This window comes from Lutjanus erythropterus, chromosome 16, assembly GCF_056507025.1.
Source record: "Lutjanus erythropterus isolate fLutEry1 chromosome 16, fLutEry1.hap2, whole genome shotgun sequence".
In the NCBI taxonomy this organism is placed as follows: domain Eukaryota; kingdom Metazoa; phylum Chordata; class Actinopteri; order Lutjaniformes; family Lutjanidae; genus Lutjanus; species Lutjanus erythropterus.
The window spans coordinates 25,872,501-25,897,087 of record NC_139332.1 but is presented as its reverse complement, the minus strand read 5'-3'; the positions used below and the strand labels follow the sequence as shown (position 1 = coordinate 25,897,087).

The window sequence follows — 24,587 nt, the reverse complement described above, 5'->3', positions numbered from 1 at the left end:
AATGAAATGCCTGTGGGATAACCAAGGGAGAGAAAAGGTTATGGAGGGTATTAGGGACAGATGAGGGGAAGATGACTCGCTGGAAAGATGCTTGTAAGAGCACAGTAATAGAAAGAAGTGAATGGAACTAATTTGTGAGAAAAGCAGATGAATGGAGAGAGCGTAAGGGATGGAACTGAGATTGAGACAGGAAGATTGTTGACAGGCCATGAAACGAAAAGGCAACTACACTGCAGCAAAGAGCCTATTAAAGTATAAAATACTGCTCTGCTTAGTCAGTCTATAGGCTTTTTCTTCCCTCTTTTTTCTTATCAGCTCACAGCTTTGCAGTATGGGCCCACACAGTGCTTACTCATATGATAAAATCACTTGTTAAACACTTGATAACATAATAATATATGGGGTATTTAAATGTATGGTTTGGATTATTTAAAGTGGGGTTGTATGGGGTTTTATCCATAGTCAGTGCATTACATATAATGGATGGCGGTCGATTCATCTCTAGTTTGAAGCAGGAGTAACACTCTGGACAGGGTCAGTATTTTAATCTTTTTTTTTTAAAGGCCTTGCCCTAGCTTAGTTTAAGTGTGTGCTATATTTTAAATATCTTCACCACTTTATCTTGCTGTCAGACAACTTTTTCCAGTGTGAAACTGCATTCTATAAGCTGAATATCGCTCTTTTGCTAAACCAAACTCCACTGGTGAAAACTGTAATTTTACCTTGTAGAGAATAGGAGTTGCTGGTTTATTGCTGCCTCAATCTGGTAGTTTGTTTGTGTTATTGTGTGACTTCAGTGAATCCAGACTAACCTTTTAAAACATGAAAATCACACAGTAACAACAACAAACACACCAATAAAGCCAGGGGTAGACCAGCAACTCCTGTGCCCTGCGAGGTAAAATGACTGTTTTTGCCAAAGGAGCTTGGTTGCCCTGGACGGAGGGATAATTGGCTTTCTGACACAAAGGTAAAGTGTTGATAATATTCTAAATATAGTGTACACTTAAATGAGAAAGCTAGAATATTTTTACTGTAGCAAATACTAAAATGACCATGATATATTATTAGAGACTAAGGAATCATAATAAGATGAAATACCAGCTTCTCTCACAATAAGGCTACAGCCAAGATGTTCTCCTTTGAAATTTCCATTCCGGGCCAGAATAATTGTTTTTGCTTGCATGTTTCACATTTATTGGAGTTAAATTAATGCCAAATGTCTGCCAAAATGAGTTGGTGTCTGTTAATGACTAGTAATAAATCATTAATCATCTTGACGGAGGAGTTGCTGTAGGTGAAACTGAGCAATATGTTAATGGAGTCTGGCAGGCAGTGAGGCAGGAAGCCACCGAAATCCAATTCCAGAGCGTGTATTTTCAGAGCAGTGGTGCTTTTGTTTTCAGGACAGGTTTAACTTTACATCGACAGACAACTGACAGTTGTAAACAGTGCATCAACTGACAGCGTAGGACTCGTGTCTTGCACTCCTGTTCAGTGTCACTGCAGCCTGCAGGCTTCATGTCTGTGGAGGAGAGGCAGGAGTAAACAACTGTCTTCAACCATAGAACATATATTAGATTGCATTCAACCTTTTTAGTACTGTATGGCTCCAACTCACTATTTGGACTACATTACTAATTTTGGAACAGTTGGGATTTTCTGAGGTGGCTAAAATGCAATTTTCTACTGGCCCTGTTCCCAGCAGTGCATGTCTTAGCTTCCTACACCAGTCGTCCTGCTGCCTCTCCAAACTGGTAGGTGTCCCTTTCACTTGTTACCACTGTGGGTAGGACAAACTACCCCTTTAATTAGGATCTGGATAATAACACGTTGTTGACAAGAACAATGACTAACACTGATAGTGACTAACGCTTAAATCACTGGTTATTCATAACTTGATATTAAACAGTGTCATCTCTGACTGTTGTTATCAATCTTTTCTGAGAACTTTGTGTTTTCCTCTCCATCCAGCTCTGTTCTCTTCTTCATGTCACATACTACATTAGCTCACTCCGCAGGAGTCACTCATTATACAGTAGCTGCCATTTTCAGATAATCTCAATGTATTTCACTCTGCCTGCGTCGCTCTCTCTGACTTTCTTTATTCTCTCTTCGGGCAGTGCTATTCTTGAACATACAGAGAAAAGTAATAAAGATCACGCATACAGTTTCAAATCCTTATTACTTCATGCAAGGATTGCTGCACACACTGAAAAAAATCACTTCTACTTTCCATGGATGGATTATGAGACAACAAGCCCCTGGGCACAGACATGTAAAAGACCCCTGACCCTTCCTTTGTAGGAGCACACCCAGATTGAAAGGAACACAGTGTCTCTTAGTTGTCATTTTGTGTCTTTTTGTGAGTTGTGTATCTCTTCATAGTTGTCTTTTGTCGCCTTGAGCTTGTTTTATGCCTCCTCGTGGTACTGTTGTGTCTCTTTAGTCATTTTGTGTCTCTTTGTGGTGATTTTGTGTCATCTATAGACATTTTGCATCTCCTTTTGGTGGTTTTGTTTCTCCTCTTAGTTGTTTTTGTTCCCTTGGGCTTAGTTTTATGCTTCTTTGTAGTCTTGTAGTTTTGTGTCTCTGTAGTTTTTTTTCTCTTTGTGGTAGTTTTTTTTGTGTATTTGTTGTAGGATTGTGTCTATATTGTCATTTTGTGGTTCTTTGTGGCATAATTTTATGCCTCTTTGTAGTCACTTTGTGTCTTGGCAGTTATTTTGTATCTCTTTATGGTAGTTTTATGTCTCTTTGAAGTCATTGTTTGCTCCTTTTGTGTAGTTTTATACCTCTTTGTCATACATTTGTGTCTCTTTGTAGTCATATGACTGATTTTCACAAAGACATATCAACAGTCACTTCAAATAGACACTGATTCAGGGAGAGGCCCCCTTTCACCCCTGGGTGTGTGTCTAGTAGGCCTGTTTAAGAACCCATCCATGCTACTCGCCTTACCTCATTTTACCCTCACACGAACATCAGATTCATCATTAAAGCTGTTGCACTTGCTCTTCTTCACTTGGAGTGATCTTATTGATGTGCAGAGGCACGACACTCAAAGATACAATAAGAACTGTTTGTTGAACAGAGGCGGAGATGGAAAACTGATTGCACAAACAGGCAAAAGCAAACATATCCGACAACAAGTGGAGTAATTATGTTAATGTATGTCACCTACCCACTGCCCTCACTGTGCCCACTTTTGTAAGGTGTGAGTCATTCTCACAGAGAGAAACAGATGAATACCGTCTTTAGTTTGTTTTATGAAGACCTCTCTAATGAATAGAGGCATGCTTTTGTCACTGTCTGGATTATTCACTATTTATTTCCAAAGCACAAAGATCCTGTCCCCCTGCCTGTATGTTAGTACTTTCTCATATTTTGCTGTACTCAAGATTAAAACTAAACTACAACAAACCTACCACAACTTGCAACCTTCTTTTCTTGAAAAAATTTCTCTTTAATTAAACGTCAAATGTGTAATTTGTGATCCAATTCAAAAGGGACAAAAACAATATTTGTCTCTTACCATTGACTATTGTTTATATTTGTTTCCAAAAAGGGTCCCATTGAGCACACCGGAAGGGAGGGACTTTGCATTACTATAAACATGTTGCAGTGTTGCATTGCATTCACTGTCTCTTTTCTCTGCTCTCTGTCTGTGAGAGCTATAGAAAGAGATATACACACATACAGTCACACAGGCAGTGCTTTAGAATGTATTCAATTTGAAAACATCAGAAAATAACGTTCTTCTTTCTTCTTTGATTCACTGCTTTGTTCTTGGTGATGCTAAAATTTTTCCTGCAAGCAGGTCAAAGTTCTGTACTTGGGCTTGTAAACTGACTCTTTGCAACTTTGCCCGACTCCCTGGTTCCACTCTTAATAAATGAAATATTAACCAACACACTCGATTCAGTTACAAATTTGTCACACACGTCCCCCAGCATTACACACTGTGCCTTGGAAATGAACAAACCGTCTCTCACAAATGGATTCCAACCACTCGTCTCACTGCTTCCCCCTCGCTCTACTCCTGCGTCTCTGTCTTTCTCTGTCTCTCACTTTCACTCTCTGTCTCCACAGGAACAAAAGGATCAGAGTTATTCTACTGTGAAGACTGCCGCCACACGGATCAGTGTCAACAACCTAAAACCTGGCACCACATATGTCTTCCTCATCCGCCCTTTCTCCACGCCGGCCCCCTCCTCTTCCCTGTCCTCCCCCCCTCTCTCATCTTCCTCGTCTTCTTCTTCCTCCGCTGCCTCCTCCTCTACTTCTTCCTCCTCTTCTTCATCGCCCTCCTCCTCGTCCTCCTCTCCACCGCCCATTGACTACGGAGCGTACAGCGCTCCCCTGGAGCTGCAGACACTTGGCGAGTGTGAGTACCCGTTTTACGCCTCCTCCCTTCTTCTCTTCACTTTCCCTTCACTCCCCCCTCTCGGCACCGCCGGGCAGATTGGGATAGGGGGTTTGTGTAGGCACCTGGCCAGCCCACACAATGAGGCATGCTGCTAGACTGAGACAGACCGAGAACGGGATGTGACTGTGTCTGAGATTATGTGTGAAGATTCAAGATTTTACAAGTAAGCTGTGAAACGGTTCCTCTTTGTGCAAGTTGATACCGTGTCCCTTGTGCCACCTCAGGGTCTGGTTGGGACTTTCTGAGTGTTTCATGCCTTGAATTCTTTGTTTTGAACCTTTTAGTTTTCCAAGACAGGAGTTTCTTGAGCTTTCATAGTCTTATAACACTGAGCTGCTTCACACCATTTATACAGTTGAAGTCACCTGAGAGCTGCCCTGCACAAGCACAGTCTTTCACAGTTGGCCAAAGACCAGCTCTACCCGAAGATTATTTATTTATTTTTAAGCGGACAGGGTTGCATACTCTTTGGCTTTGCTTTAGGGTGAGAGGTCTTTCAGTAAAAACTTTTTTGGATGATGCATATTCAGTTTGCTTTGTTTGCCTCAGGCGAGATCAAGTGTCAATCGAGTGATGACCTGAGATCTCGCAAGGCAGCATCACAGCATTTTAAACAATATCAGGAATATATTATCATCGAAATTATGACATTTATCTGTCAAGTGAATTATGCATTAGGCAAGTATAACTATTGCTAGTTTGACTGTAAGCAAACAGCAAGAGTTGGCTACTGCACAGCTACAATACAGGGGGGAAGAACTTTCCAATTCTGCACATATTTCAATGAACCTTCCTTGACAAGTGTTTAAATTACTGCGCTCATGATTAAAGTTTAGTTTTGTTAAGGTAACTACCCTGCTATGTACCAGGATAATAAAGACTTCTGTAGATCTGTTGGGGGTCATTCTTGACCTTAGACACAGCTTACAAAATAACAAGAAGTCTTTAAATTGGTCAGAGAAACCCCATGTGCTGGTGAAGATCATATAAAGCGATTGAGAGCTCCAGAACAGCTGCTAAATTGACCTTCAAGGTACTTTTAGCCAGTGTATTACCTACAGTAGATGATGGTCGTCATGTCCCTAGTTTGAAGAAGTTTGGAGTGCCAGCATGGAGGATAAGCAATGTAACTCAAAAAAAAAAAGTTTGAGTGTATGCTATATTGAGAATACTATTAGCGCTTCACCATGCCGTGAGACAGTCTTTACAAATGAGAAAACCACATTTATATTAGCGTACTCCACTGGCGGAATCAGTAAATTTATCCTGCAGAGCACAGGAACTGCTGTTGTACTGCCGCTGTGATCAGTCGGTTTATTTGTGTTATTTTGTGACTTCAGTGAGTCCAAACTAACTTTTTTAATACACAAAAGTCACACAATGACACAAAGAAACGAAGTAATTCAGGCAGTCGTAGACTAGCAGTTCTCATGTCCCGCGAGGTAAAATGATTGATTTCACAAATGAGGTCTGGTTGCTTTGGAGTGAGCAATATTCAACTTACATAACCGTGGTTTTCCATTGGAAAAGGCTGTCTGACAACAAAGAAAAGCACTGAAAATATTCTAAATAGAGTGTACATTTAAACCTGTTTTGAGTTTTTTTGGGGTTGGACCTTTTTTTAACTGACTGAAATATTTTTGTTGCTAACCTTGTCCACAGCAGTACATTATTCTCCTCTCCTAACCCTAACCCTAACCCTCACTGTGGGTGTGCTGACCGCCATCTTCAGTAGGTAATACACTGACTATGGCCAACTCCACCTCAATTAATCCAAAACATCGCTTTTAGATGAGTTTGTCTTGTCATGGACTGTAGTTCTGGTTTGCTTCTTAATGGTTTATTGTGCATTACAGAAACGCAGTGAAGCAGAACGTAAGTAAACAGTGTATTATTGGAGGGTCAAGTGAGAACATTTATGATGAAGAGGAGGTCATGGCTTTCTAGAATAGGAGAGTGTCAGTTTACTCTCCACTCCAGCCATCTTCTTATGAAATTAATTCAGCCTTTAAGGTCATCGTCTTATTATTAGTTCTCATCTCCTGTTCTTGTTCACACTTAATATACAGTAATTGAATATATGTGCTCTGCATGCTGGTGTGTTAAATTGTGTTATTATGATGAGATGACAAGTGTGTAAACGTCCCTGCACACAGCTCAGTTAATGTGTGTTTTTTGCTCACATGTGTAATGAGTGTTTTTTTCTATCATTTCCAGTGGCACTGGCGTCCAGCGAGCAGAGTCCAGTGGTGATCATTGTCGTCGTGTCCGTGGCCGCCCTGATCATGCTGCTCTCAATGGGGGTTGGACTGCTAATATGGAGGAGGTAGATATGTATATACAGACGTAAACATGCAAACAATTAATTAAGTCACTTCCTATGGGTTATTCTCTCATTCTAAGGTCTTAATACTCTTAGCATGTTACACAAACATGCACATGTGTACAAACACTCAAGCACAGACTCAATCATGTATTCAATCAGATGTCACACGCTACTCCATCATAATCCAGATTACAGTAATCCAGTGATAGGAGGAGTCCCTCTGAGGAAGGAATGTGCCGTGACGGCGAGAGAATGGCTGAAATAACACGATAACCTCGTCATTTAGTATGTAATATAAAGAAGTCAGTTTGATAATGGTGCTGTCTGAGTTGAAGGGGAAACGCTGGCGGGGTTAAAAACTTGTTTGATCTCTCTTTTGGTTAGGAGTTCATAGTTCTTTGCTATGTAATTAGTTTTCACATAGAGAAGAGGGAATTGTGAAATGGCAAAGAATTAAGAGGGAGTTTAAAACAGTGTCACTTGCATAGCAGCTGACACATGGTTTACTCAGGCTAAGAGTTTATAAAGAGGTCAAAACTCTTTTCTTTACGGTTAGAATGGGCAGTTCAAATTCATTATGTCACATTTTCAAAAAGGATTTGAAAACAACTAAAGTGTTTAAACTTGAAGCAAATAGTCGGAGTTGAAGGTAACCACAATAACTTTCTTCATTATGACAGTGACCTGATTTTTCAGTGTACCACTCAGTCTTACAATAATAAATCAAAATTCTTTGAATTGGGCGAGTTTTGTGCTGGCTGGAAGAGACCATTTAGACCGCAGCAATCAGTCTATGACCCTTTATTTCTTTATTTCTAAATTAAAGTGGCAGTGTGGTACACTAGAGCCCAAAAACTGGGTCGATGAATTGCATGAATTGTGATGACCATCATAAAATTAGGTTAAGGAAGTTAAGTGTTATGATAGCATGGCTCTAATATACTAGAAGATACACCCTTAAAGCATTAAATAATGTCATGGGCATTGCTACAGCAGTACCTCTAAGTTGACTGAAGGATGAGAATATGGCATAAGTGTTATATTTTCATGGTTTAAACAGCTGCGTCTCAGTGAAGTGATGTCAGTTTCTTAACTAGCTTTTACCCACTTAGTCATTATATCTATATTGCTGATGATTATTAATTAAAGGTGCAATATGTAAGAATTCAAAACAGTCAAAACTTATTTCATGGCTACTTATGAACAACAGTAATTTGACACAAAATATTGATTTAAAAATGATTTTATCAGTTCCACTAAGTCCTCCAGAATCTATGACCAGAACTGTATTTGTTGCAGTGGTCTGTTATTCATAGCAGTGGTCTGCATTTCAGAAATGACAGACAGACCATAAAATTCAACAAAGCTGTGTAATAGAAATGAATAAATGACTTGTATACAACAGCAAAACCTGCCAGACCTGAACTCTTCAATTGATAAACAGCAAAATGGTTTATATTATGGAGGTGGAATCATTATGTGTGGTATCAATTGGCTAAAGTGCAAAATGTTAAGTACCTCTGCAACTCCTTTGTCCCAGTTTGTGATACTTGATGGCCTTTTTACTTTTGTCAGTCAACCATCTGCATTTCCTTGTGTCAATTCAGTGCTGTCATTCTGTCATCTCTAATGTTTTAAGGCATGTTTTATTGTCTTGTTTATTGCACTGCGTATACGTTGCCATATACTTGCATGTTTTATTCAACTGAGCAGATAAAGGGGTTGGGGGGTGGGGGTGTGTGTGGTATAGAGTGCATTTCTGCTTGCCGTTCCAACCACTTTGCTCTTTGACTCCTGTCCAATTCTATATTCTGCCAGCTCGCCTCACACACGCCTACACGGAAACGCACACACTCACACATTTTACACAGTATACTCCATCACACATGCGAGCAAATGAGCAGGGAGCACATTTCTACTCCCACACAGTTACACACATGGCCAGAAAACTATTGTTTTTTTTTTTTGTTGCATTTCATTTGGCTGGCATTCAATTGATATCTATCCAGGGAGATTTTCAGATACATTGTGAAAGCATTTGTTTGCATAGTTTGTGTGCATTCTCTGGTTTTTCTCTCCACACGCACGCCGAAACGCACGCAGATCTACATCAACCACCTCTCAGCTCTATAAAGCACTTTTTCAACGGCAACACCTACCTGTCTAAAGAGGGGATTGTGATACAGAAACCACCAGACCAATTCAAGATACACACAAAACAGCGCAATGATGGAGTCAACCGGGTGTAGAAATGGGTTCTATTCACTCACAGTGGCTCCATACAAACTGCTGCTGTCAGTCAAACCTCCTTAAAGGAATATATAGGAATAGATGCACACAGACTCAGACATACATTACACAGCTGTGTGAAGGAAGCATGACTGCAATAGAAAAAACACAAAATATGCAAAACTCTCAGTATAAGTGTTTAAACACATTGTTTCTTTGAGAGGAGGCAGCATCATCCCCTGGTGCGCAGCCCAGTCTTGAATAATAACGCTTATCTTTCTCCCCTTTATTCCCATCACTGCATTCATTGCAAGTGGTCTCCATTGTTCATCGCTCCTGGACCATTAACTTGCTCTTCATGTTTTGCATAGAGACAAAGAGCGAATGGTTTGATGCCTCAATTACCATGCTCTCGTGTTTGCAAAGACAGTCAGCTCCTGGCCACGGCTGGAGGGTCTCCGTTACATCGATCTGCCCGCTTGCACAGACACATGCAAATGAGTCCCACTGCACACACATGACAGCACAGCACACAGACCATTGCACGCATTCACATATATAGAAACCCAGTTAATGAAAAAAATCAGGCTTAATTTGTCTCTTTTAATGTACTGTAGGTATGCGTCAGCAGAAAGTTGGCTCTGCTTGTTGTGATTGTCTTGTCCCTGAAGTCCAAAACACACCAGAAACTTACTTGCTAATTGTTTTCTCTGTAAAGGGATGCAAAGGCATGTAAGGACTTACCACACTCTGACAGAACGCACCACGGTCCTCCTATTGTCCCCATTTTTGTCAGTCCATGATTCAAAGAAATATGGTTGTCATGCTTTTCAGATTTGCTTCCTCAATTAGTCCGTCAGGTCTACTGTAGTGACTTTTTTTCAAGGGATTTCAATGCTTATTCTACTTGGACTGTAACTAATGATTATTTGTCAATTAATCTAAAAGAAAATTGTGAAAAATGCTCATCAGAATTTCCCAGAGCCCAAAGTGACGTCTTCAAATTGCTTTGTTTGTCCAACCAGCATTCCAAAACCCAAAGACTCTTCATTTGCTGTCATAAATGACAAATAAAAGCAGAGTCTCCAGTCTGCAGTGTAAACCACAGAATTGTAGAGTAACATTAGGCTTCGCGATCAAAGATAGTTGACAGCACTTTGACACTGCTGTCTGCCTTTTTCACACTCGTCCATGTTAACGTCTTTTTCTCTTTGGTCTCCTTCTGCTGCTTGTCAGCATCACACTTCTTACTGGAGTCAAAATCCAACCCACAACTGTGTGCAGCATTTTCACTTGATGTTAGCCTATTAGAATGTCAATAAAAGACACTGGCGTCTAAAAATCGTAGTACCACAACAGAGGCAGACAAGAGAACAGCTAAATCAGCTGGGGCAGTGCGGATCATCAAGGCCATTGTGGCTGCAGGGCATGTGATTTTTTGAGGGGCATAACGTCAAAGTGAGGGGGCACAGCAGCCATGACTGGTGTGACATTCCTGCCCGAGGTACCAGGTACTATCCACAAAGGAGAGCCAAAAAAGACTGAGTCAAGTCAAGCCATACCATGCAGTCGAAATGCAACTTCAGTTGTGTCTCCTTGAAGTGTCATGCTGTTGCACCGTTGGTGCTACAGATGTCTGATAATGGCTGTTGTGTTACTCACTGCTGCACAGTCAGGGTGTTTTGGACGTCAGTCTCTTTGTTTTCCCTCTCTGCATGCCTCAGTAAGAGTCATAGCCACATTACCGAGGTGTACTTGGAAAATTATTCACATCTCAGTAAGAATAATGTGGGGAGTAATAATAGAGGAAGGCACTTCCAGAAACACACACACACAGAGTCCGTTGGTGCCTGACAGAGTTTGATAGAACCAGAGTTCCAGGGCATTGCCCAAACATTCTCCAAGAAGCTCAGGCTCGACTGGTCAGTGCAGGGATTGTTTACCCTTCGCTGGCCACGCCAGCATGCATTTGTGTGCCCTGTGGTTGAGTGTGTGTGTACACGCCTACACCTGGAGAGTGAATAACAAGTTATCATGAGCAGGAGATGGAGAAGAAATCAAGAAGAAAGGAAGAGGTGGGAATTAAAGCAGAGGGTCATTTCATAGGGCCATTGACTCTTGGTGACACGGTGACAAAAAGGACAATTCAGAGGGGGGGAAAGAGACGAAGGAGAGACGGGTAGGCCAGGAGAAAAGGTCTCGAGCACTGTAGTGGATTTTCCTGCGTGTCTTGTACAGATCAGTGCTTTCATGTCTCAGAAAACCCCCCACCAGCACACACAGTTCTCTTCCATTTTAAATATCAGAGTAGTCACTCCAAAAGGCTCAGTATCTGTTTTGGAAATATGCTTCCATTTATTATTCATCAGTCACACATGAATAAACCATCACTGTATTTGTAAGTGTAGACCTGTTAATGATTCTTGACCTAAACCGCAAACTAGAATGCTAAACTTTACCTTTTATGCAGGAGGAGAAATGCTTATGTAATCAGCAGGGATGATGCAGATTTTCAAGGAACAGCTTCTGGCAATGCAGGAAAACAAAAAAGTGTCACAGTTTTGAATCTTAAAAACCAGCCACACTAATGGATAAAACTTGATGAATAAAAGTTAAAAGTGGCTTTTTAAAATTCCCCTAATTTCCATGTATGTATTTTGCCCTACATAAGTCTCTGCTGGCCTAAATTCCCTCTGCTTCACTTTACCTGTCAGCGAGGATTCTACTCCAGCTCTCTCACCTATTATTCATATTATTTCCATAACTGCACTTTATTTTAGAGGAGAATTCAGGTACATGGAGAGGAAAGAGCAGGCAGTGAATAGGCTTCATTTACATGGCATCCGTTCCTTTTTTTTGCTTTAAAGTTCTCTCCTGAAAATAGGAGTGTGTGGGCTGCATATAGGATAATTCACTTCATTCTCAATGAGTAAAAATTTGCCATTCAGATGCATATAAGTATATGGGTCAGGTTAGTGTTAATCCAAAATCATGATGACTTGTGAGGACCAAATGGTGAATCTTTTGCTTTCTTTTATAAAAACACACTATACGCTGTACTGAATTAGCACACTATAAACTATTCAAAGTTCCCTTCCAAAAATGGATCCCTTGGGGAAGGTACATCACACCCCGTGTCTTCTGATGTGTCTGAATGTATTTGGCCAAGCTGCGCGCAAGAGATAGCATCCTGGCCAAAGAGGTGCAGTTAAGAAAACACTCAGTTGTCAAAAAGTGTAATTAAAGTATATGCTTAAAGCTTACTTAAATGCATTGAGACAATAAATGTTTGACATGACAAAATCCTTGTCAAATGTTTGTAAGCTCAGTTTGTCCAAACGACAAAAAGACATTTTCAAAGTTAGCTGTGGTGCGGTCTGGCCATGTGAACAGTTTAAAGGATAAATCTATATTCTATATTACTATGTTTGATGACTAATCCCATGAAAACCATCAATCAGTTGATCCTGCTACAAACAAAAAAAGTTACAAGTCAACTTACACAATAGATTTTTGAGTTTTGAGAGGACTCAAGAGGTTTTGAAATAGTTTTACCAACGGCTAATATTTTGTTGAGATAATTTACTTTTCTTATAGGATAAACTTGAATCTTTGAGTTTTAGAAACCCCCCAAAAAAATGTATTTCAAAAAAAGTCAGAAGGCTCAAGTCCAGGTAAAGTCACAAGTCACTGGTACTAAAGTCTTAAGTCAGGTTGTTAGTCTTTTTTTTTTATTTTGTAGAGTCTAAAGTCATCAACTTTGTGCCTCAAATCTCATGCAAGCGCAAATCATGTGACTTGAGTCCAAACCCCTAGAAAATAGTCCCCAATAAATGCACTGTTTATTCAGGTTTGATTACCGATGAACACCAGCTGTTTTCAAATAATGTATTTGTGACTTGTTTTTAAAGATTTTCATCTTCAGTTGAACAATGGGCTCAGGGCTGAGTGCCACAGGGATAGGCTGTGGAGGTCAGAGGCTGTCGAGAGACGGACGACATATTGTTGGTTTTAGTCTCTATCTGTGATTTGTTGACAAGTACAAAAAATATAGAATAAAAATTAAAGGCTATAGTATTTTAATTTGGGTAATTTTATCCTGTAAGACAATTTCCTTAACTCCATTTTTCACTAATTACATTTGCTCATTTAAATTGAAATGCAGATTCAAAAATCTGTAAACGACATAAAGACTGAAACTGAGATACTTGCCAGATTTAACATTTGATGAGGCAGAGCTGACAGTGACGGAGTTTGGCCAGAATCTTCAGTCTTTTGGCATCCACATATTTCTTTCTGCCATCTGGTTCTTCTGATGTGTGAAATTTAAAAATCGGTCCAGAATTCTCATAGACAAACATAAAAACATAAAATTGGAACCAGTTTTGGGAGGGTTTGAGAGACTTTAGGATATATTTTCAAAATAAAGAATATATGTTTTGACGATCTACGATCATTTTATCATTCCTGCATCCACCGTTTTCCAGTGATTAGATTTCAGAGAAAGGAATCTATTGATCAATCCAGAGTTGTGTTGACTGACCATCTTTTAAAGTAATGAATAGAGCCAGAATTGACATTGGCACTCCCCCCCTCCCCTCCCCTCCCTTGTTTTTTTCCCAGCAGCGTCTGCTCGAGCTCCTCCAATGTAACTCCTGCTAGCGTGGTGCTGCTCTCGACCTCCTTCTCCACTCTTCCTCCTCCTCCTCCTCTTCTTTCTCCTCTTCCTCCCTTCACACAGCTGATGCCCAGGTACACTGGCATGCCTGCACTCCCCTCCTCCCCCCCCCCCCCATCTCTTTCTCCTCCTTTTATTTTCTCCCAGTTGTCCTGCCATCTTCTCCCTCCCTCTGTGCTTCTTTTCTTCCGTCTCTAGCTTTCCTCAAGAGAATGATAATAAGCCAGAACCATTTTTTCCTTTTTCTTCCCTTTTTGTCAAGCTGTTTGGCCCAATTCCATGTTATATCCTCAGTTCTGTATCTGAAATGAACTTAAAAAATGTGATGGAGATTGTTACTGTTGAATTTGTACCCAAAAAGAAGCTGCCTTCCAAAAAAGAGCTGCTTTGCATCTGCTATTTCATTTTTGTCACATCTGTGACATTTCAAAAGACATAATGGAAATGGAATCAAGTCATGCGACTTTGCCCTCATGCAGCCCTGCCAATTACCCTTTCTCTTTCTTATTTCCTTTCTTCAAGTTCAACTTCACTCCCTTTATATCACACAACTTGTCCTCTTAAGTCTGTTATCTCTGCACTTCTGCTTGCTGTTTAGTTCATGTGCTTCTTGTCATGTCAAAGTGTAACTTCAGTGTTATCAACTCTGACCCTATGTGTCCATGTTTTGTGAGTAAAATACATTTTGTTTAACTAGAAACAGCTGTTTTATTGCTCTCACCAAAGTGACTCCCTTTACAGAAACATTTTATCATCCTTAAAGACAATTCATTCAAACTCAACAGAAACAAAATAGACGTCACTAAAACCATCTTAGTTCATCTTTCCACTGTTCCATCAATGACCAGCTCTAGTTTGGCCAAAATAAACCTTCTACTCTCCTCCTCGTTCCTCTCTGGATATTTTCACATCTGAGTTGGTAAATTAAGGGCTTATTTTGACCAAAGAACCAGAGTTGATGATTGTTGGAACAGTGGAAAGACATTTTTGGCGAGTTTTATGTTGTTCCTGTCGTGTTTGAATGGAGATGCTGATGACATATTAAATAAGCGTTTGGTAAAGGGAGTCTGGTTAGTTTGGTGAGAGGAATAAAACTGCTGTTTGTGGTAAATCAAAGGATTTTTACTCTTTAAATAAAGATCTATTTCTGTAGCAATCCCTTCTTTAATGTTTTCAGACACTTACAGTAACAATCTGAGCCTGTTGGGGGTAAAAGAAGCACTTTTAGTGGATGTAATTGACAGTATGCAGGTACCTGAAGGGATTATATTGTTGCTTAGTTTCACCTCTGAAGAATTTTAAAGATTATCGTCCCCATCAGTCACTTCAGAAACATGTGAAAATTGGTTAAAAAATACCAAAATGCAGGTTGAAAACTACAGAAGTTGCAACTCTCCCTGCTGTATGTCCTCACTGCAGTTTTCCATCACTGCCGCGCTTCCTTCAGCTGTAGCATCCGTTCCTGCCCTGCCCATCCCTTTCCCCCCTCTTTGCTTCTTCCTCTGCCCCTGACCGTGTTCTTTATGGCCTATACTGCGTGCCTCTTCAACTATTTCCCCTTCCTTGCATACCCTTCTGCCCAATTATCCTCTTACTCGTAACCTCCTATTTTCTTGTCACTTTCTCTGCCTCTCCACCTCCTGACTTCCTCACATTTTTTTCCTCAATGATTTATCATCTGCTTTGCCCTCATTCCCATGTCATGTTCCCCATTTGCTCCCTTACCTCTTTTTCCCCTCAGGTCTCTTCCTGCATCTTGTTTCTCTTGGTACCGTCATGCCCTCAGTCCTCATCTCCCTCCCTCCCCTTTCCGCTGTGCTCCCTTATCTATTAATTCTTGTCTCTTCTCCCCTGTCTGGTATCTCCTGCCCTGAGGATCTGTGCTGCATGTGTCTGCTGGTGTGTTTTGACAGACAGGGTCCTGACCCTGTCTCAGACCCTGCTGCTGCACAGGCTGAGGGATGCGTCAGCCTCACCCTCGATCACATCTTCCCCACGCAAACACTCACGGGGACGCACGCATGCAAAAACCCCACAATCCTATAAACACACACATACACGCGCTTCTGTGTACACACTTGCGCGTAACCCGCACGTATATATTCACATACACACAGTGGGGGTCCATCGGGCTCTCTGTGAACAGCCTCTCAGCTATGCACCAGAACTGTGTGAACTGCTGATGTGTTCTGACTTTCACATTAACACACTAATGCACACACACGCACGCACACACACACACACAGGTCTACATTATAGTAACGTGACAAACGTGCAAACCCCACTTGAATTTCCTATGTACAGGCTGTGCACCTCAATGTCATCATATCTAAAGTTTTAACTTTGCCACATTGCACAGCTCAATTGCCAGACCCCCTGAAAACATGGTAACCAGCCACAGTAATTACGTTCCATGTTTACTTGTTGCAGATATGCAACACATAAACAAACACATGAGCCTTTTGTAATAAACTCCATACTGTATCAACTAAAATGTTGCTGGTGGAGCAAATAGTTTGTAATCTTGTATTTCCATACATATTTGGGATATATCTGGGTATCCCCTCCAGACATGTATTAAGACATATAAACAAATAGTCTACTCTGTAGAATAATGTGTCTGATAGTATCATTTCTACATCTCAAATTCCAAAAAAGTTGTGATGCCGTGTAAAACATAAATAAAAGCAGAATGCAATGATTTGCAAAAGTCTTTCTGACTTATATTCAGTTGAATACAGGAATAAAACAAGGTATTTATTGTTCAAACTGCTAAAATTTAACTTAAACTTTTTTGTAAATGTACACTCAGTAAGTGTTTGGGACAATAATTTTTGAAAATTTGAAAGTGAAATTATTTCTTATTCTTGCTTGATATACAGCTTCAGGTGTTCAACAGCGTCTCTGCTGTCAGATTTTGTGCTTCATGATGCACCACACTCGTATATATTGGTTTTTGGCATTCCCCCTTACATGCAGAGATTTCTACAGATTCTCTGAATCTTTTATGTTTGTTAGAAGAGCCTCTGATCTACTGCAGGTTTTACCACCAAAACTTACTTCAGTTCCTTCACTGCATCTGTCTTGTCTTGTTTTTCACCCCTCGTTCTAATCCAAGTAAGCACTGCTGCCCATCCAGAATGTCTGTTCATCACTTGTTAATCTGTCACTTACTGCACAGTATGTGTGTGTTTTTGTGGATTGTGTGCGTGTGAGCGTGAAGAGCCAAGTTCTGCTCTAAGCCGAAAAGCCATCAGCAGTCAGATCATAGAGAGCTCTCTCCTCTTCAGACCCCCTGTGGTGGCAGGGGATGCTAGATAACCGTGTGTGCACAAACGTGTAGAAAGTACAGTTGCCTGAGTGTGTGTTTGTGTGTTCAACTTTTCCATACAACAATAGCGTATCAGTTCCAGGCCTAACAGTGTGTGTCTGTGACTCGCTCAGTCAAATCAGGCAGGATTTCCACTTACTCAGCCTCAGATCTTTCTGGTGCTCATCAGTGCCGTCGCATCAGGGGTCTGTTTCTGAATGCCTCTCCGTATCCTTTCCATCTCCACTATCAATACTCTTGTCTTCACTTTCTCTCATCTCACAGTTATTGCACATTCCATATAATCTACTACATCGAAGATAAACAGATGCTTGTATTTGTTTGTGTCTGCCAAGTGGGATAAAACACTGTCTGATGCGTGTCTTTGTTTCTTTGCAGACAATGCGGCTACAGCAAAGCTTCTCAAGAGGGAGACGAGGAACTTTACTTCCAGTGTAAGTGACAGCAGTGATCACTCTATTATATTGCACAAGTGTGTGTGTGTGTGTGTTTTTGTGCTAAGTGTAGGTGCTCAAACTCTGCAGTTAGGAGGAAATGTCTTTCCTCCTCCATGCGCTGGAATGCATGTGAATACACACAGTTGTGCCTGCATTACAGATGACTTTTGAGGCATTGGCACCACGGCATTAATTCTTAATTCTGAGTGCATGCTAAGCCAACTCTGAGCACACTGACACAAGCCATTAGGTGGTGTGTGTGCGGCAGAGTTTGATGGGGAGAGATTGAAATCAGGAGGAGGGGAAAGATAAAGAGCTGGAGATTGGGGGGAGGGGAGAGGGAGAAAGAGGTTGAAAGCTCAAGAACGATGCAGGCAGCAGAGTTTACACTTCCAAAAGAGGCATTTACAGTAAAGGGACAGTTTGCTTTATTTGAATTTGGGTTGCATGCAGGACTTATTGATGGTCAGTAGATGGTGGTCGGCACACCCCCAGTTTGGAGAGGCAGAGAGAACAGAACAGAAGCTAAGCAATGTAGTGTTGTGGACAGGTTCAGCAATAAAAAGTATTTTAGCCATTTAAAAAAAGTTCACCAAAAAAATCAATACCAATTTAAGTTAGAGATACTCAACTTGCTTTGCATGGAGGCCACTTTTATTAGGCGGAACGAATAAACATCGATAGGCTCATAACTCATCTATCTTTGAAATTCTTTATTTTGAAATGAACTGATTTATTAACTTAACTTATTAACTAGGTCAGCTTGCAAGGATTGACATATTTTACTGCATTTAATAGCTGCAACATTATAGTTGTGTTCCGGTAACATTTGAAAGTTTCTACAACATGAAACAGCTGGAAGATCTGCCATCATGCAGTCACTCAAATGTTGAAATGATTCATAAACATAAATGGCTCCTATAAGGGACAGAATGAATCGTATTTTTCAGCTTTTCTAGTGTGTGCAGGCTAATATGCAATATCTCAAGCAACAGAAAACGGACATAGCAGTTTATTGCTTAGCTTCCATGCTGATACTCCTCTCTGCTTCTCCGAACTGGTGACATGCCGACCAGCATTTACTGCAGCTAATGCACAATTATGTCTAAGAACCTCATACAACCCTACATCAAATAATCTGAACTATCCCTTTAATATTGTTGTATATGATGTTGTACAAGGTTGCAAACGCGGCTTTTTTTAAACCCTGCTCACAACGCAATCAATAGGCTTCTTGTTTGACAGCGACAGAATGGAAGTAGTTTGACATATCTCTTCCTGTTTGTGTGTAAGTCTGTGTGCCAGTGCTTTGCTAATATGGGGGATGTGTGTGTGTGTGTGTGTACAGAGTTGTAAAATCAGTGTGTGTGTGTGTGTGTGTGTGGGTACGCGCATGTGCGTGCTCATTTGCGTTGTTTAATCTCCCAGCATGCTGAGCCCTCTGGAGAGGTTTGGAGCACTATGCCTGATGAATAATGAGCCGAAGCCATGCGGCTGGGAATTAAATCTGCCCAAACAAAGACATGCCAACAGCTGACAAGCACGCAATACACACAGAAAAATACACACACATACACGCACACATTTTTGGCCTGCTTTTCAAACACCTTTTTTTTGTACAGCACGGACACTTGCATAAATAGGCACAAAGACACGTTTTTGTTCTCTTTATCCGACACACACAATCTCTCTTGAGTCCACTTGCTGTTCCGTGACTGCAGACTCGGTACAACACGCTCTCATGGCGCTGCAGGTCTTTCTTGCCTGAAAATATGGAGTGTGTTAGGTAGCTGAGTGTCATGTAAGCCTGATTATGATTTCCCCCCTCCTCCCATCTGTCCGCCTCTTAAAACACATTTCACAACCAAAGTTTAACGTGGAAGGACAGGGGGAAGAAGAGCGAGAATGAGCGAATAAATGAGCGTGCGGGTAATAAAGTAGAGGAAGAAGGAGGGTAAATGAGTGAGTGAAGGGCTCAGTAAGAGGGGAAGAGGGATGGAGTGTGAAGAGTTGGCAGAGATGGAGAGACTCATCATAAGTGACACGGCTCAGAACATTAGTTTTATGTCGGAGTTTGTGACCTAGAAACATGCGACGGAGGGGGGTGGAGGCTACAATCTGCATTAACAGACCAGTTTGAGATATCATCCAGAGTTTGATTGCATGACAGAGAAAGTAGATGTCAAGGGAAATGAACGGAGAATGATAGCAAGGCACGTTAAAAAGAGTTTGCGGCCTTTGGTTTAGAATGAAAATATTTCAGGCCAGGGACGCTCACTCGGTGGTCCGTTGAAGATTATGCAGCCGAGTGTGAACACGCTTCAGCTTCCTCTCAATCGCTCATGGCGGTGACACAGTTAACCCTGAAACTAATTAGCCACATAGCCAATGAAGCGTGCGTCTCAGTGTGTCATATATGTGTCTGAGCATTTACAGCCATTTTCAGCCCATAGCCAAGGAATCAAGGTCATTTTTTGCCTTTATTGTACACAAAACAGGGGTTGTACAATAAAATTAGAGTTGTAGTTCCTTCGTGTGACACACAAAATACAACATATATACAAATAATTAAATTCAGACTGGAATAGATAAAACAAAATGTAAAAAAATAACAATATGTACAGTTATTTAATTATATATATACACCCAGGGTATAATTCTAGTGCATGTTCTGAATTTGCGTCAGGTTGAATGCAACAGCAGCAACAAGCTGGTGATGATAATATGGTCGACATCCCAATATAAAAAGTTCAACATCCGGGAAACATTGTCATTGTGTTTTTTAGCACGGAGTATCATCCATGTGAATACAGAGTCGTTACGTTGACGTGATAACGTGATACGTTATTATGGCGTCTCCTTGCACTCTTTGCAGCAGAGTTGGTTCAGAGGTTACCAGCTACAATCAGGATAAAGACAATTAATATAGCCTAAAACCAGAGGTATCCCAGATATGTTGCAGAGTTTTAAGCTGCAGGCAGAGAAACGAACACAACAGGATGACTGATTGTTTTCACAACAACAACAACAAATCATAGATCATTATAGAGAACTGGATAGAGCATTGGTGGTGGGCTTTCATTCATTCCTGTCAGAGCGGCTGATTGGCGCATGAAGCCAACCTCAGTGTCTGAGCTTCTGCGTTGTGTGTCCAACAGAGCAAATGCAGTAGAGTGGCTAACTTCCGGTTTGGCTTCCGCTAACTTTAATGTGGATGAGATGATTTAATCATGCAGCTCCTCTAGACTTTTCACCTGTTACTGGACCAGATGGATCAAATTCTGATCATGAAGCAGCTCATTCTGTGGGTGTTGTGACACTTCTTTCACAGTGTAAGTCTATGGGGAAAAGGTCTTTTTGGGCTGCAGAGGATTGCATAACATTTATTTTACACGGTTTGGCCAATTGGCTTCAAAGCTTCCTGGGGGCTTGTAACAAACCCTTTAAACTCCAACACACACACACACACACACAGGCCACCCACAAAGCCACCTTCCGTAAAGGGGAAAGGCTCAGCTGGTAACACACACATGCAGTTCATGTGCAGTTATGCTGTGAGTATTCAGGTCCATTACTGAAGCAAAAGTACTAATACCAAACCCACAATACTCCACTACAAATAAAAGCTGCACATTCTAAAACTCACCAAGGTAAAATTATCAAAGTATTATATCAAAATGCACTTAAAGTGTCAAAGGTAAATGTAGAATTACTCTTTATTCGGTGAAATGGTCCCTGTCAGTGTTTTACTATTAGATGCATTTGGATTAATATTACTGTTGCATGAATGTGTATGTTGCCTTTTACTGCTGTTACAACACATGAATATAACCATACTTGTGCCCATATAACATCAAAGACTATTTTAAAGCTACAATCTGTCAAAAAAACCTACATTTTATTTGGGGACCCACTCAGATGACCACCTGTGGGTCCTGGGGAATCACTACATTAAAAAACTATCAACATCACTGCATATGTGTGTGTGTATGTGACGCACAGCTGGTTTTAGCTACAACGGCGTGTTTGAAAACGCTATTTGAAATAAGAAGGTCATCGATCCTCCACTCAACCCTGGCCTCGAATAGAAATGGTTTCATTTGCTTCATAATTGGGCTTTTTTTTGTTGATGTGTGTGTGTGTGTGTGTGTACAAACATATCTGTGAGTGTGTCTGTAGCCTACACACAAGCGTGTGTGTGTGTGTGTGTGTATGTATGTGTTGGATCAATAAGCCGTTATGAGGCAGCCAGTATAGGATCCCTCAGGTCGATCTGGAGCTGTAATCACATTTCAGAGCCTCTGCCCGGATTTGGGTAAAAGTACCAGGCTTTTTCCTGGAAGATTAGCTTTAACATATCGTAAAAATGGTCAAAGGTCATCTAATTGAAAACTATAGCCCATTGATTAATGGTTATTGGCTACCTGCTGGCTAGTTTATTTGCTAGTTGTTAGTGTTAAGCAATAGGCAGTTGATAAAGCAAACAAGAGGCTCATTGAAGAAGCAGGTAGTGCTGTTGTTTTGTTGTGTACAGTCAAACACCCGGGGTCAATATCAGTTACAGTTTTAAATGTCAGCTGAAATTTCCAATTGTTGTCTCTCATTAGTGTCACAGAAGAGGTTTTGTAGAGGTGCTTGAAAGAAATTAGGCAAGGTAATCGTTAATAATAATCGAGGGCATAGGTCTCAACATTAAAGGAGCAATACGTAACAACTGCGCGTCCAAAAATGAGCACTGCAGCCAAATACTGAGCTGGAGCCATAGACGGGATATTAAATAGGTTGAATCTGTTGAAAATGTCTGTCTATGTAAACTTAAGCCCATTATCCTAAAAATAAAAGCACACTGCTCTGAAAATACAGACTCCGGAGTTGGAGTTGTGTCTCATGCCTGCCTGCCTCCATTACCATATTGAACATTTTAGCTGTTATAACACGTACACATACATCTACTGCTTCTAAAAGATTATTAATGATTTCTTACGACTCATTAACAGACACTTACTAATTCTGTGAACATTCTGCATTCATTTGAACTCTCATTAACATGAAACAATAACACAAGCTACGGCAGGAATAGAAATTTCTAAGGAGGACATCACAGCTGTACTGTTGCTGTCAGAGAGGCGACTATTTCAACTAAACATGATTCTTTAATCTCTAATGATATATGATGGTAATTTTAGAATTTATTACAGTAAATATTTAACAGATTTCTCCTTAAAGACCGTGACTGACGGAGAGGGCTGTTAAAAACTGCAGTTTATTTTCATAAAATAAATTTAATTTAACCACGCAAAAGCCTCAGAGAGGCTAAATAACATCAAGACAAGGGTGTGTGTCCACATAGTGTTTTTCTCTGGAAGACAGGGCACTGTCAGGGTGCTGGGATGAAACGCTTGTGTGAGAAAAACACTGTACGGACACAAGCCCGAGGCTCCTGTTTCAAAATCAAAGCATACATTTATTAATCAGAGCACTCACATAAGAACATGGACTAGCAGAGTGCGAAATATTGTTTGAATTTGTGAATGATTCTCTGTTGAAATCAGCGGGGGGGGGGGGGGCTCGTAGAAACATTTGTATGCAGCTTGCACACCTCTCTCTCTCTCTCTCAGACCTGTCTGTTGTATGGACTCACAGACCTGATAACTTACTGTCGTCAGCACACAGATCAGCTCTCACCCATTCAGTGCCTGGCAGTTGATATTTGAAATACTAAACCTGCGCTTAAGGTGTAACAAACCATCGATCTGGATAGATATAAACTGCCAAAAAATAAAAAGTCACAACCTTCCCCAGCACATCCCAATATCCCAGAGATTCTCCCTGAACCACTCTTTCTCAATTTGAGCCTAAAGAATCCTGGCATTGTCGTCTTAGAATATGCCCGTGCCATCAGGGAAGAAAAAACATCCATTGATGGAAACACCTGGTGATTCAGTATTTTCAGGTAGTGAGCAGACCTCATTTTTTGGGCACATAACGTTGCTGAACCTCGACCTGAACAACTCAGATCATAACACTGCCCCCACAGGATTGCACGGTAGGCACAAGGCATGATGGGTGCATCACTTCATCCGCCTCTCTTCTGACCCTGATGCCCCCATCACTCTGGAACTCTGGACTCATCAGACTACATGACCTTTTTTCCATTGCTGCGGAGTCTTTGTGCTCCCTAGCAAATTAAAGCGTTTTTCCGATTAGCCTCACTGATAAGTGCTTTTCTTAAGGCTACACAGCTGTTTAGTCAGTCCCTTGAGTTCTCTTCACAGTGTGTGAGTGGAAATGCTCTTTAACTATTAAACATAGTCATGAGTTCTACTGCTGATTTTTTATGATTTGATTTCACCAAACGTTTAAGTGATCTCCGACCACAATCACTCAAGATTTTTTTTCCGACCACATTTCTTCAGCATCTTCTGTAAGTGATTGTGTTAAATGGGTGTATAATCAGAGATCTCTGACTTAAACTGAACCAAAATTGTGCTGTGGCAGCCTTTTGAGGCTTTTCCGTTGTCACTTTTGGTAGTTCCAAGTCAAACCTGCCTGTGCTGATTCGCATTTCCATCACCGCTTTTAACACGCAGAGCTGTGCTAAGTCACATCTGAGATGGACCTTATCAGAGTGCAGCCCACCCCGCCTCCAAGTGGGCTGCGGTGACAACTCGCTTACTGCTCCAACCCAAGACGACCACCTCTTTCTTCCCCCCACCAAGCCTGTGTTACAAGACTCATCTCGTGTGTGTGCAGGAGAGCAAAGACACATTTTTAAAAGTCTCTTGGAGACAATAGCCTCTGAGACGACACATCAGAGTGATCTAACATGACTTCACTCCAGAGACAATGCAAACAAGCTCACTCAAATATTGGTAGCGACGGTTCTGTTCTCCCAAAATACCCGAGAGGACATGTCCTTTCTGTCCATATGCAAACCTACGCTTTTGATAATAACCTTTGACAGGGCAACATGAAATAATTTATCCATTCTGAATTAGAAGATTCAGATAGAAACCCTGTGGCTTTGTTTTGACATATTGTGTAGCCCACATTACATCACTTTTATACTTATTAGGCTGTTTATCAAATGTCACAGTGTGGTTAGAGGACATAGAGTAATGTTGTTTTTGGAGTTTTTGCTGAGGTACTCAGTAAGC

General features: G+C 40.9%; 1 protein-coding gene across 2 annotated transcripts in view; it reads left to right on the top strand.

Annotated features, from left to right (window-relative positions):
* The window catches only part of epha10 (EPH receptor A10), a 219,900-nt gene that overhangs the window by 166,901 nt on the left and 28,412 nt on the right, over positions 1–24,587 (top strand). For both annotated transcript variants that reach the window (XM_084739711.1, XM_084739710.1), the window contains exons 7-9: positions 4,093–4,387; positions 6,647–6,755; positions 17,372–17,427. In XM_084739711.1, coding sequence (XP_084595837.1) covers positions 4,093–4,387; positions 6,647–6,755; positions 17,372–17,427 — 460 coding nt within the window. The remainder of the gene's footprint in view (positions 1–4,092; positions 4,388–6,646; positions 6,756–17,371; positions 17,428–24,587) is intronic.